Source organism: Pieris brassicae, chromosome 6, assembly GCF_905147105.1.
Source record: "Pieris brassicae chromosome 6, ilPieBrab1.1, whole genome shotgun sequence".
Classification (NCBI taxonomy): domain Eukaryota; kingdom Metazoa; phylum Arthropoda; class Insecta; order Lepidoptera; family Pieridae; genus Pieris; species Pieris brassicae.
Genome location: NC_059670.1, coordinates 495,580 through 511,658, shown reverse-complemented (window position 1 = coordinate 511,658; position 16,079 = coordinate 495,580). Strand labels below are relative to the sequence as shown.

General features: G+C 33.4%; 1 protein-coding gene across 1 annotated transcript; it reads right to left on the bottom strand.

Annotated features, from left to right (window-relative positions):
• Positions 1-6,214: 6,214 nt before the first annotated feature.
• On the bottom strand, positions 6,215-7,190 carry LOC123710590. Its single transcript, XM_045662603.1, has one exon. The coding sequence runs from the start codon at positions 7,178-7,180 to the stop codon at positions 6,215-6,217; it is 966 nt and encodes a 321-aa protein (XP_045518559.1). The 5' UTR covers positions 7,181-7,190.
• Positions 7,191-16,079: the final 8,889 nt, after the last annotated feature.

The following is a 16,079-nucleotide window of genomic DNA, read 5'->3' as shown; positions in this document are numbered from 1 at the left end:
TTTTATTGGATAGAGATGAAAATCATTCTTCAAAAGAACCATCGTTAAATTTACATTTAGAAATTTATAGATCTATGTAATTGTCAAGTGAAAGTAGAAATTATAAATTTATTTAATGACTGAAAGACACTTGGCGCAATCCCACCTGGTATTAAGAGAGATACGGTTTTATTTGTGTTAAATTGAACTGAGTTGACATCGCTCCAATCCGAAACTTCCTTTAGACGTTCAACGTCTATTTTAGACGTTCCACCAGTCTCCGTTTCAAAGGCGATACAGGTGTCAGCGAGTCAGCAACGGCATGTGGAGTACCAGTTGAAAAGCAAATGGGCCGTTGATGATTATGATATTTTTTGCCGTAGGATCATTAAAACCGCATCTTATCCCAATCTGCTGACTAGTAGTACCGCGAAATGAGGTTGTAAAGGGGTTCATGGCAAGTCATCAGAGACTTGGAGGTCGAGATGCGATGTCAGCAGAAGTTTGTTTGACTATCCCCCCCAACAAAGATTGTTTGACTATCCTCATCTGGTATTCGCGAAATCGCAGGTATCATTTGCTTCGAGTCATATGCTAAAGAAGTCTAAAAAGGATGTTCCGTGTGCTCGGTGGTTTTAGGGCCGAGCTAATGGCACGGTGGGCGTTGATATCGCTAAGTATCACTACTTCAGCGGTCGGAACCCTTTCAAGCAGGGAATCTGTGCTCGATGGCCTTCTAGCTTTGTTTACGTCTAAACTGCGTATGGTTTTAGAAGACCGGATTGTTTGATTTTTAGTTTTCACAACTATGAGCCACAATGTTTACGTGTGGCAATGATTCAGTTGGTTCCAGGCTTGAATTGGTGGCTGTATGAGCAATTGAGCCATCGGCCTTGGCATTCTAATAATCCGTGATTAAAACTCACAACTCACTTAACAAACAGAACTCCCTTAGCAAATAATGAAAGAAAAGAACTACATCCAACATATAATGGAGTATCAGTTAAAATTAAAAATATATCAAATTTAGTGTAGTGTATAAAAAAATACCTTGGGAAAAATAACCTGCCATGAATATTGTGAAAATTTGTATTCAGATTAATTTCTGATAAGTTATTTATCATACATGTACAACCCCTCCACAATTACATAGTACATATATACATATTAGGTTTTGTGTTTTGTTTACAACTTTCAATAAAGAGTTTATATTTTCCACAATGCGACAACGAGTGTCAACAAATCGAAGTGTTTGTTAAATGTTTGTGGTACACAAATAACTTTCAAATATTAATTATACTTCAACGCGAAACAAGATATAGTAAACATTATCACCTCTATATATTGTTACAATTTTAAGAATATCAGAACAGCTAAAACAGATTCTCTCAGCAAATAGTCTGAGGATTTAAACTAAACAGGATGGCTGTTTCTAGATCCTAGACAGATCTTAAATTTTCAAAATATTAGTAAAGATGAGTAGCAATGCTTTTATAAAATATTTTGTTATAGTAATTTATTTATTTATTTTATTTATTTATTTATTGTATAAGTGTTCTTAATATAAAGGAAGTTGGTGTGGTGGAAACACAAACTGTGCACAGTTTTTCTATACACCAGGACGTCGAACATAATTAAATCATTAACACACATATATATATACTAAGGCCAGTGACATATAAACTGTAAATTTATAACAATCAAAACATTCAAACGATTTAAAATTGCACGTAAAACGTCATAAACAAATCTAAACACTGACGCGCCATAGATAGCCGATGCAAGAAAACTGTTCTTGTCGAGAATTCTCATTCACATACAGAATGTGTTCCTATATTCGAATATGTTTTAATGACGTATATAGCATAATTTTTGTTATGCATAATTTATAATTGTTTGACTTATGTAGTATTTTTTTAATTTAAATTTAATATTGTCTCTTGTTATATTAGTAAGAAGTGTAGCTGGTATCGAGTTTATTAAATTTGGAATAATGTAATCTAATGTTTTTTTCCCATATAAATTATTGTATTTGGGTAATAGAAATTCGTTTTTTTAATTTTCTACTTGTTGAATAGTGATAGTGAGTTTTAATTGTTTTGAGGTAATTTTCTGTAAAGTAGTTTTCATTTGATAATCCTAGTTGCACTTTCTCGTGTATAGGTATAATTTTGAAAAATGCAAATAGCTTTCTGTAGTCCTCTTTATATTGTTTTTTTAATTTTATGGGAGCAATTGTTTTTAAAATACGTATTTGTATTGCAAATATTTGATTTAGATAAGTTTTGCATATTCTCCCATAGCTTGAAAGTCCATATGTTATAATGGATTCGGCTAGTGCTTTGTATAATAGTAGCAGAGTTTTAAGAGGTATTTTATTTTTTAATAAAGTGAATTTGGCAAGTATCGCTCTTAGCCTTTCACACACAGAATTAATGTGCATTTTCCAGGACATTCGGTCATCTATTGTAAGCCCCAGGTACTTATGGTTATGAACTAATTCTAAGGGGTTGCAGTTGCAGCTTTTGGGGTACGAGTTATAAGAATGTGCACATGTGTGGTTATGTAGGATTAAGATGGGTGTGCGTGAGCTTAGATTGTGACTGGATCGGATATGCATGAACTTTGTTTTGTTAGGATTTAGTACAAGTCCTACGTCGTGGGACCATTTAGCCAATGTATCGAAGTCAGATTGTAGCTTTGTTTCTGCTTCTTGGATGAATTGAATAACAAAGTGTAGCAAGATATGAAAATAAAACTACTATTGCAAGCTATTTAAGTTATTCAGAGATCAAATGACAAAAATATTATTACCTATGTTTTGTATAACATTCATAGAAACTGAATAGAAGTTCTATTAAAATAATTTTAGAAATATAATAACTATTTTATTTATTTATTGTTGTATAAGTGTTCTTAATATAAAGGTAGTTGATGTGGTGGAAACACAAACTGTGCACAGTTTTTCTATCCACCAGGACGTCGAACATAATTAAATCATTAACACACATATATATATACTAAGGCCAGTGACATATAAACTGTAAATTTATAACAATCAAACCATTCAAACGATTTAAAATTGCACGTAAAACGTCATAAACAAATCTAAACACTGACGCGCCATATTTAGCCGATGCAGGAAACCTGTTCTTGTCGAGAATTCTTATTCACATACAGGATGAGTTCCTATATTCGAATATATATATATTTTAATGACGTATATGGCATAATTTATGTTATGCATAATTTATAATTGTTTGACTTATGTAGTATTTTTTTAATTTAAATTTAATATTGTTTCTTGTTATATTCGGAAGAAGTGTAGCTGGTATCGAGTTTATTAAATTTGGAATAATGTAATCTAATGTTTTTTTCCCATATAAATTATTGTATTTGGGTAATAGAAATTCGTTTTTTTAATTTTCTACGTGTTGAGTAGTGATAGTGAGTTTTAATTGTTTTGAGATAATTTTCTGTAAAGTAGTTTTCATTTAATAATCCTAGTTGTACTTTCTCGTGTATAGGTATAATTTTGAAAAATGCAAATAGCTTTCTGTAGTCCGCTTTATATTGTGATTTTAATTTTAAGGGAGCAATTGTTTTTAAAATACGTATTTGTATTGCAAATATTTGATTTAGATAAGTTTTGCATGTTCTCCCATAGCTTGTAAGTCCATATGTTATAATGGATTCGGCTAGTGCTTTGTATAATAGTAGCAGAGTTTTAAGTGGTATTTTATTTTTTATTAAAGTGAATTTGGCAAGTATCGCTCTTAGCCTATCACAGACAGAATTAATGTGCATTTTCCAGGACATTCGGTCATCTATTGTAAGACCCAGGTACTTATGGTTATGAACTAATTCTAAAGCGTTGCAGTTGCAGCTATTGGGGTACGAGTTATAAGAATGTGCACATGTGTGGTTGTGTAAGATTAAGATGGGTGTACGTGAATTTAGATTGTGACTGGATCGGATATGCATGAACTTTGTTTTGTTAGGATTTAGTACAAGTCCTACGTCGTGGGACCATTTAGCCAATGTATCGAAATCAGATTGTAGCTTTGTTTCTGCTTCTTGGATGTTAGGCCCTGCAGCTACTAGGCATGTATCATCTGCAAATTGGAATATCTGACAATACTTTATTATGTTAGGTAATGTGTTAACATAGGTAAGGTAGTGTAAAGGCCCAATGACTGAGCCCTGAGCCGTACCTTCTGTAATAGATATTGGAAAACTTTCTTCGTTGCACACTTTAACACGATAAGTTCTGTCTTGCAGATAGTTTTCACACCACTTGAGTAGGTTTCCTCGTACTCCGCAGTCATTTAAGTTCTGCAGGATTACGCTGTGCTTTAATGTGTCGAATGCCTTACTGTAGTCAATAAACACTACTAGAACATGATCTTTTTTATTTAAATGTTTATAAATGTGGTCTGTGAATGCGGATAGCAATTGTGTGGTATTTTTATTTGGTTGGAATCCATATTGTTTGTTAGAAAGAATATTGTGTTTTTTATAATAATTTTGAATTTGTCCACATATGTATTTTTCTATTATTTTGTTAATTGTTGGCAATATAGTTATTGGACGATAATTATTATAGATTTTTTTGCTACCATTTTTGTATATTGGTCGAACTATGCCTGTTTTTAGTAAGTTAGGATATTTTCCAGTATAAATGCTCGTATTAATAAGGTTAGCTATGACTACGTTGATTTTATTACATAATGTTTTAATATCCATAGCTCGTATTTTATCTGCACCTGGAGACTTTCTGTCGTTTAATGATTTAATTATCTTTGCAACTGATTTAGGGTCTGCTGACTGAAATCTCATACTAGTATTTTCTGTATGCTGGTAGGAGCTTTTATCTAACAGTGGATTTACACAGTTGGTTGCTATATTACTAATACTATTGTGGAAGGAAGTTGCAAAATTATTTGCAATATCTTTACATGTAATATTTTGGTTTGCAAATGCGTTTTGTATAGCTACGTCCATGGATGTTTTAATTTTTCCTGTTAGTTGGTTTAATATGTCCCATAGATTTTTTAGATTATTTTTATTAGCTTCTATATTGATTCTAATTGTTTTATTTTTAGTTTTATTTATTAATTTATTGACATAATTTCTGGTTTTATTATATTTTTGTTGTAGTATTAAGTTGTTTGGATCTTTTATATATTGAGTAAAAAGTTTATCTCTGTACTGACATCCTTTAATAATTCTATTATTAATCCAATGGTTACTATTTCGAAGAGAGTTAGATTTAAGTTTAACTGTACATTCAGATTTTTTATATGCTTGTGTTAAGTTATTTTGTATGAAGTTATATATACCAATAGGACACTTCATTTCTAATGTCGGCTTCCAATCAATTTGCTCTAGAAGGATCGTTAATTTATTATTGTCAATTAATGTTTTATATGTTGGAACATCCTGTGACTGTGTTTTAGTGCAAGCAAGCACGATCGCTCGATGGTCCGCTAGTTTTGTGCCAACCGTTGCCGTGTATAGGTCGTGTGTTTGGGATCGAGCGTATATGTGGTCTATGCATGATTTTGTAATGGTTCCTTTGTATAGTTCCGCCCTAGTGTAAGTTGTGATCCCACACATAAGGCCTAAACTGTGTAATGTGTTGCAATATTTATGTTTTATAGGAATGTCTAGCTTTAGATTTATATTAACGTCTCCCAATAGATACAAATCAATATTTTTCTGACAGTTGTTCTTAATAATATTATGAAGTTCGTCAATAAACAGGTTCTTGCTTAGGCTAGGTGGGCGGTAAATAGCACAAATTTGAGCAGTGTATTTTGTCTGAGTTGTGATGGTAAAAAGTATATTCTCGAAATGTTGGCTTTTTACAATTTTCATATTAAATTTATGTTTCTTTTTTACATATACTACGATACCTCCACCTTTCCTACCGTTTCTGAGTGCCGAAAACATATGGTATCCATCTAAATTATACAGACAACTGATTTTATCAGAAATGTTTACTTCTGTAAGCACAATAACGTCAACAGCTCCAGCCGCATAAATACACTGCTCAAGACTATCAAAGTATTTTATGATTGACCTTATGTTTATGTGTACACACAATAGATTTAAATGTCTACTGGGAATTTTACTCACAAAATCACTTATGTTTATACAGTCTTCTAATTCACAAATATCACTAGTTAAACTATCCATCTTAATAATAATAATTTATATGCATTTAAATTGGTCAGTTAATTGGCATTCTGTCTTTTTTTAGCACTTGTATATCCAACACTGATCTTAGGTTTTGTATTTTAGTGTTTTCATCCTTTCTTGCACGCACCATATCGTTTTTAAACCATACGTATTTATATCCTTGTTTATTCTTTAATTCCTGTTTGGCTTCCCATAAAACGCTTTTGTTGTGTTTAGTCATTGCTTCCCTGATGAATACTATTTTGTTATTGTTGGGTTCATAGGGGCAAACATCGGCCACCATAGTTTTAATGGTTTTTGGAGCTTTAATCCACTTTTCTTGGGTTGCTTTATCATTAAGTTTTACTTGTATAATGCCCGGTTGGTCGTTTTTACCTTGGTATCGCATTGTGTTACGGATACTGTCGAAGGGCTGTTTAAGTTTTAATGCTACATTTTCAACTAATTTTCTCACATTCTCTTCACTCGCAGGGGGGACGTTTGCTATTTCTATAAAATTAGAAAGTTTCTCCTGTTCCATCTCATGGAAACGCTGCTCCAATGCACCTACCCTCAATTCCAGATTGTTGTTTTTGTGTATTAGTTCCGTGTTTTTTCTTTCTAAAACTTTTATGGTGTTTTTAAAAGCATCAATACAACCTAATACTTCGTCCAGCTTCGTACTGTGAAATTGCAGAGATTGGTTGAATTCGTTTATTTCCTTCTTTATAGTTTTTTCTACTTCCTTTGAAATTTTCTGTATTAGCCCCTTAGTGTCCATAGGTATATCCTCCTCTGCATCCTCTGTTAGATACAAAGAGGAGTTTCGCTTCGGGGATTCTTGTTGACATTCCATACAGGTCCAGTCCAAGCTTGGGGCCGCCTTTAATGCGGTTATCTGTTTGTTGGTAAGACCACTACATCTGGTATTTAGGTGTACCATTTTTTCACATCGGGCACATTCACATCCAGGCAAAGATTTAGAAAAAGGTTTATTACATTGGTCACACTTAGACATGATTAGATTGTCTTAAAAAGATCGACTATCATAGAAAAACATTGTGCTCAGATTAAATTTTTGATTATAGCATTAAGCAGTGTCCAGAAAAGATGTTTACAATCTTTATATATCATAGATTAAATCAAACATTAACATATTAAGTAGTATAATAAAATTGTAGGTTTAGAAGTTTTAAACTTCAAAGTGCATTAATAAAATATAAACATAGTATTTATTAACTAAAATGTAACATTTTAGAATACAATAAACTACTAAAATAATCCTGCTAGGTATATTGCTGATAAACATACAATTGATCAAATCTTAATCTACCATTTCATCAACATTGAATTGTCATTATTGATTTTTTTTATGTTAAGTATGCCAGACTTAACTTTTTAAATTTGTTCTAATTTTCTTTTTATAAATTTTTAATTATGTTTACTATGTAGGTTAAGTAAATTATGAATACTGTAGGTATATTTGTTTGTTACGTTCAGTTACATGAATAAACAATTATTATAAAGTTACCTCGCAACAACAGACGAGATTTGAATATATAATCTATCACAAATATCCCAGAAGTCGGACGCCGGACTTTTCCAGCTAGCTAGCCTTCTTAACCAGCCTTCCTATGATATTATCTTATAATATCAAATTCCAGCCAGACCTATACAGTATACACGCTTGCACATTTGACAAACTCAGGTGGAAATTAAATTATTCTGAGACACTTAAGACAGTTAGGTCATAAATAATTTATTTCCAAACACAATTTAGGTTTCTATATTTATATAAATATTGATCTAATATTAAAGTGTTGGATGATTAAACGACATCCCATCCGGCTGCTTGCCATCGTCTCTAGCGATGACTGTTGGCTCTCTTTGGGCAGTGAAGGCCATGGCCTTGACACCATGGTGTCCAAGACTACTTACTTCAAAGCCACAGGAACTTAGGGGACTACATATGAGTATATTATTTTATAGTTCATTTTGATTTTTATGACTACATATACCTTAAAGCGAATATTTGGGACGGTATTGTAACTAAACACAATATTAAACTTATGGAGTTATAATTGTTGCCCGGCTTGATGTTGGCTTGTTGGTTTTTTCATAGGTATAGTACACTGAACATTGCACCAGGGTCGAGTTATGAAATCGAGTAAAACGTCAAATGAAAAAGTAAGGAATTTTTGGTTGACGAGCAACATCAGCAATATTGACCTCGCAGGCCGACAGATCAGTGAGTGGATTCTGTTTTGAAGCGCAAAATGTTCACCTTTGGCTCTGTACCTTCAAGCCGTACGACTGCGTAGCAGGCACTCGTGAGCGTAGCTGCAAAATTGTCAGGTGCAGAATTGTCACCTAAACACGACGCGGATCTACTTTTTGGGCTGCAGCCCCGTGGATACAGTGGATACGTGGGTCCCCAGTCCCCACTGAAAACAATAGGTGAGGAAATTTTAAACAATCCAATCATAATGTTTATCTAATGTCTGTCCAATCGTAATGGAATCCCTGAGACCAATCAACTCATGTGCGATGCGCGTCCAACGGAGAGAGGAATTCCCCTTCGCTTGTTTTCGGTCGCTGTATTTTGTCGCGTGTCAGGATATTACTTCGCCGTAATATCCCAAAGCCCCACAAACTCACGATTCGCCCTTCTTAAAGAATGTGAACACGTACATTGAAACACATCCATGTTTGGCTAAAACAATTGAAAATCGCTAGAGAATCTTTTTAACCTTCCTTGAAATATCGTGAAAGATTGAAATGTGATTTAAAAAAATTATATTGATTTAGCACGCTCATAGCCGCAAGGTGAAACCAAATTTTCCAAACAACTTTCAACAAGTTGGCGAGTGAAGGAAGTTCTAAAAAAATCCATTACCGAACTAATTAGTCAAACAGATTTTCGCTTCAATAAGTGAAACAGTAAATTGAAATTGAGAACTCTCGATACCGTAATTCTGGATGATTTCAGCCTCAGTTTGCAGTAGTATTTGCCCCGATACCGTTTGATTGATGATGTTTAGTCTGCAGAGCTGACGCAGCTAATGTGTGTACAGGACAACCCTTCCTCTACACCAATGTAATCGTTACACGTTTGATTTAAGGACCAAATTACTATGAAAGTACAAAATAAATTAATTTGCAGGCGCATCTCCAATGTTACAGATTGATAACGCCTACGCTATGATGTTTGAGAAATCTTTAATGTAATTATACTAATTTTTGTCTTCCGCAATCATCAATTACGTTTTATACAAATTTAGATGTTTGATTGAACATTGTCACTATCTTCAAATTACGGTAATTAGTTTAAACGCTATTTTTTTACTATAACATACACTCATTACTATTTCTCATTAACAGAAGCATTAATTGAAGCGAGCGCAACGATGCGAGATGAAAACAAAAAAATAGATTCCATATTGGCTTTTTCCTTTGACCAAATATTAACTTTATACTATCTTTGACTTTTGATTATATGTATTTAAAAAAATACATCTAATCAAAATACTCACCGATTTCTGCATAAAAAGGGTTTAACTATACGAATTAATGTTTCTAGCATTATTTCTGTGGCATTGTATGCTCAACAAGCAAGACTGTAAAACATAATGATGCGGTTTTCATACCTCGATTTTCCAGGTTCAAAGATATGTATATTACCAAGACTTGCTGATATAAAGTACTTGTACGATGTCATACTGAGCGCTCATACAAAGTAAATATTATTTTAAATTATACGGTCATTTCATTAGTTTGTCCTCAATATCAGACGTAAGAGAATAATGTCAAATAAATCTACTTATTTCAGTCGAGTGTATTTCCCTGAAATGAGCCGACGACTAGAACGACTCATGTTTCAAATATTTCATCCATCAAACATTTTAGTCTGTTGACATTGTATGTTTTCTGTGAAATGGCGTTAATTGGGGGTAAATTTTATGGTACTTTAAAGTAAGTAATCGGAAGGTTGACACTCTTCATACTGAAGAGTTCACTACATACATAACAAATGGATATATAAAACCTATAGAATGCTGCTTAATGTTAAATTAGTTTTAAAATAGGTTTACTAGGTAAAAATGTTCCTTGTGAATACGAGACTCCTAAATCGTGACAATGTTGGCAGAAGAATATTTAGTGTGTTTGTTTACCTCGGTGCGCCGTAACGGATGTGTTAATGGCCATGTTTTGGGCCACGCTGCAATGTACAAGCCGCTATTGTGTTTCAGTTTTGCTACGTATTTTGACTTTTAGCAGAACACACTGTAACGGATACAATTATAGATTTCATTTTTTTATTTTGTTAAAAATAAAATATGTTTATTATGGAATATAAGATAGATATCACTTTTTCCACGTCATTAAATTCATATTGCAGACCCCTACTCATTGGCAAAGAAGACAGAGGGTGTAGGCCGAGAGAAAAAGCCGGCGCAAAAAACTCTCGGTCCTCTTTAAAAAAAGCAAATCATCAAACAACACTTATTTTAAAACAGATATCGCAAATTAATTAGAAGTAGCCTGTCTACAACTAGTCCCAGGCCCTTTTACCAACTAGATAATCGTTAACTTTATAGTAAGCTTTTTTACCACACACCACATCAGAGCTTTTATTTAATAAACTTCTTAAATTTATTAAAAGGCAGAGATAAAAGAGCCTCGGGGGTTTTATTAAAGAAAAGTATCCCTTTACGAACTAACTTGTTAACACCATGTATACTTCAACTTTTTGTTAAAAAAAACTACGACTTTGTGAATAAAATGCACTTATCATAATACAGTGCATAATACATTTGGTTTTTGTATTATTCTACGATACATATAATACATATCTAATGTGTAGATATATTGCATGCATGCCAAACACATGAGACGAAATAAAGAGCCCATATTAAAATCAATTAATTAGAACTCACTAGATTCATTATTTTTTTAATGGCCTAAATTAATTTTAATTATTTTAAATTATGTTTTATTGTAACTTAAAATTTACAATAATTTTTATTTTTAGAATTTTACATTTACATTATTTTTTATAGCAATTTAGAACTTACGTAAATTAGACGTAAGAGGATTATCAATAAGTTTTTAGTAAAAGAATAAGTCATAAATTGGGACATTATCAAATCACATAAACCGAGGGAGAGGGAACTTCGAGTAAAGGACAAAAGTGCTTATTAATGCCTTTATAACTCCTCTTTTAAGGACTCCGACGTGCATTGTCAAGGGTCCTGAAGTCAAGGGCTGACTCAAAGCAAAATACACTAATTAACTTTATTAAAGCGGATTGTAGCCATACAATTCTTTTTATTAACTCTGTATGAGACATTGTTTGTTCACCATTCGACTTCTAATTATACTTAATTTTGACATTTCCACAAATGTGTATTAAATACCTATCAATAAGTAAGCTGTTTCGATTAAAGAAAACAAAAATTATTATCACTCAGGTCTCGGTCTGGAGAGAAGATGAGGTGAAACACAATATTCGAAATATGTTAAAGATTTTTGATTCAATTCAATAGGGAATCCTTATACAGTTCACAATACCTTTCTAATATACCTTAAATTAACAATATCAGGCTTAGTAGGTATTGGTATAGGATAGGAATAACTCATTCTCAGAAACGACACAAATGTCTTTATCATCAATGTGTCATCATACACAACGCACTCACACATATATCGCAAACAATAAAAGAATATTGGTTCAAGTCGCACATATTTTTATGTTATTTACTTCTCGTACACTTTACAATAAAAAGTTATAGCTACAAAGTGGTCGTGTTGTCTGTCCTGGTGCGTTATTTGTATTGCGTGGAAATTTATCACGCTGTCATTCCGCTCTCTGTGACTTTTAGCGTGGACCATCAAAATGTACAGCAGACAATAGTTTATTAATAAGTATTCCACTGCGCATTTTTGACACGGCATAATGGACACATCAGTATGAAAGCTGTAATGTATGATCCAATATTCATGTTATAGCTCTGTCACGTATGTTGTAAGGTGGTGCAAGCGGTGAAATTACTATCGGGACTTTTATAACCGCGACTATAATTACAGCTACCGTTATGGAGTGTTGAATATAGATACAGTAGAGCTTGTTTATCCTTAAATTTGCTTTACCATCCCATATGTACGAGGATCTCACACAGTTTGCTTCAGGTTTTGTAATAGAACATACGACTACATTATTGTCGATTGCACAACTGTCAATTTATCACCGATACACATTACATTAAAAGATATTTTATTTAATACAAATTTTCATTTCATTAGGCCTGTTAGCAGAGGGCCTCTACAAACAGAGAAATTGTAATGCGATTGGCGGTCTACTAATTAGACCAGGGGCGGGTTTTACTAAATTTCTTTCCTTAAGTAAAATTAAAAAACTTTGCCAGCTTGTGCAGTATCAGTAAACATTTGACACTAATTTGTCAAGTTGCCATGTTGTTTGATTTTCATATATAATATAAAGAAATTTGTATAATTTATTTTCATTCACGTACATGTCTTACATTTTCGTTCAATGCCAATCTGGTTATTAAAGATTAAGTAAAGAATCGGGCCTTGAATAAATAATTAATAAGTCGATAATTTAGAGTCAAATATAAATAATACAGCTAGATTTCTTTGCTTTAATTCAAATTTTGCGTCAACCTAAAACTTCTCCTGCAAATTGCGTGAATTATATTTAAGTCGAAATTTTACAATTTTACAATTATCAATGCAATGCATATTGTATGCTAACCTTTAGACGAAATGGTGTCGGTAACTACAGTCTTGGCGACTCCCAACATCTCACGGCTACGCAAAAAAGCTTTTAAACAACAGCAATAATATTGGTTTATTGTGCACATTATTTGAAAACCTTTATACAATAGAAAAAAAATAAAACGTAAGTACAGTACAGTAACCTGCCTACTGGAAAATATTAATATTAAAAAAATTAACATTTAAAAAACTTACATGCTCGAATTTTTTATGACAGGTTGAAAAGAATTTCAATCACAACGTTTTATAATTAACAAACTCCAACGTTATATGGATGAACAAAGTTGGAGTTTTGATGTTAGGTATTATGTATTAAAAACTTAAAGTAAGCTAAACCATTAACTTGTCTTCAGTTTTTGTACATAAGTAAATCAATATTTTGCATCTGTTAAAGGTACAAAAATTGTTGAAACTTCCATGTTTAAAAGCAAAATATTACTATAACGTGTCTGAATAATTAAATAATTAATTCGTCCTCTCCCTTTTAGTACTATTACTAACCCCTATATGACAAAGTGATTCCTAACAATATTAGAAATAGAGCCACATTAGACAAAGTAGCTGGCGAAGTCGACTGCTTACGCAGAACAAGGATTAATTTAACCACAATGCCGTGGTCACAGCGTTGTTTTGAACATAACACGAACGTACTTGTGTTAAGAACCTTTTAAATTATTCTTTATGATCTTCTACATAATTTTACATATTTTCCGTCACATTTATGTCTTTTCGTTTAGGTTTTGTTACCTCAAGATCAAATCGAATATAAAAGGCAGTACATGAATTACATACGTGAAATACAAATAAGTCAAAATTTACATCTAATATAAAATACACTTTCTTTGAGAATTGTGGAATATGCCTGTTCCGATGTCAATATTAAAGCGTAACACTAATCAAAATTGGCGGCCGTGTGCGTTTCTTACATAAATTTGCCTAAATTCCTTAATTTTATTCCACATTTATTGGCATTTAATAAGATTTTGGAAGACACTTCGGGTCACGACATTAATTGAAGCAGACGTCATAAAATGTAATTTTCCTCGTTAATATAGACTTAATAAGAAATCAGTGTAGACGGCTTTTTGTTAATGATCATTAATTCGAATTACGTGACTTTGACGTAGTGTCCGACAAAAGAAATGAAATTTCTGCTTTTAGAAAATTTAGACACTATTTTCCATCACTTTGCGTAAACGATTCAAACGCTAATATATTCTATTCTTTACAATTAGGCATTCCAGTTATCTATCACGAAACATGACGTAACTCTATAGGTGGATGACTGAAGTAATACGTTTACGGCAAGCTGCTGACATGGCATTTGCGGCCTGACATTATTAGGTGAAGGTGCGTGACACAGTGCTATATATAATTCGATTTTAAGGTGTATGTTCATTTATCGCAAACTCTCAAGGTGGAGACTCTTTCAAGCACTCAATTATTCAATTGAGTGCTGGCCGATGCACAACAATTAAACCGTTAAAGCTTTGAGAAAATATTAAGTCCTTACATATGAAATTGGCGTATTTCGTACTGGCCACTTTATTCACGATGTTCTCCTCTTTGGTAAGGAATTCATTTGTTTTTTTCTGTTTGCGTCACTCATTTTACAAAATGGAAAACTTAAAGTATCGCATTATTTACGAATACGAGTTCCGCCGTGGCACTAGTGCTGCGGAAATGACTCGAAGGGTGAATGATGTGTATGGCGGTCATGTTGCAAAAGAAAACACAGTTCGTTTTTGGATCCAACGTTTTCGTTCTGGAAATTTCGACCTGCAGAACAAGCCCCGTGGACGGCCTGAGACCCAAGTTGATAATGAAGTATTGAAGGCTATTGTGGAAGCGGATCCATCGCAAACCACGTCCGAGTTAGCTGCAGGCTGGGATTTTAGTGATAAAACTGTTTTAATTCACTTGAAGCAAACCGGCAAACGCGCGTCGACTGCTGCGTTACATTACTGAACCGGCACAATAATGAAGGAATTTTAAACCGAATCATTACCTTTACGATAATCGGAAGCGCTCAGCGCAATGGTTGGATCCTGGCCAGCGAGCCAAATCCTGCCCCAAGCAAAAATTTACCCCAAAAAAGTTACTTGTAAGCGTTTGGTGGACTAGTGCCGGTATTGTTTATTGCAGTTTTCTCAAATCTGGCCAGACTATTACGGCTGATGTCTATTGTCAGCAATTGCAAACCATGATGGAAAAGCTAGCGGCTAAACAACCTAGGCTGGTCAATCGCTCCACGCCACTGCTACTTCACGACAACGCTAGACCACACACTGTACAACAGACGGCTACCAAATTAGAAGAGCTTCAATTGGAATGTCTAAGACATCCTCCGTACTCCCCGGACCTTGCTCCAACAGATTACCATTTTTTTCGAAACTTCCTGCAAGGGAAAAAATTTAGCTCTGATTGTGCAGTCCAAATCGCCTTCACAGATTTTATTGATTCCCGTCCGACGGTTTTTTTAGTAAAGGGATCAATGAACTACCTATGATATGGCAAAAGTGCATAGAAAACAATGGTTCATACTTTGATTAATTAAATATATTATATTTAAAAATATTCGACTTTTTGTTATACAAAACGACAATTTCATATGTAAGGACCTTATACTTTCATCGTAAGCTGCTCCACCCTGTATGACTCCATCTGTTGCAGACATCTCTTTACTACGTTTATATATGTCAATAGCCACTGACATTATATGTCACAAAAGATAATAAACAACATGAACGTCAAAGTCTTTTTGGTTTATTCGCTTTGCTAAAAATAATAGATCTACAATATATTATCGACTAATTGGTTGTATAGTAATACTAATTATGCATCTTACATACTTATAAATGTCGATCAAAAACGATTTATGCTCACCGCAGTCAATACTCGATTCACGTAGAGATATTCGACGATGTAGTGAAAATCTGAGAGACATTCCGCGCCGTTCACTGTTCAATTGAACGAAATGTCGTTTTCACACCAATTTACAATTTATTTACAATGCGCTGTGTAATGTAAAAACAATTGTATGCCCGTACAGTGGCTTTGTTATTTATTTCACCAGCTCACTTGTCAATTGGGTGAGAATTGGGTCGTGGAAAATGTAT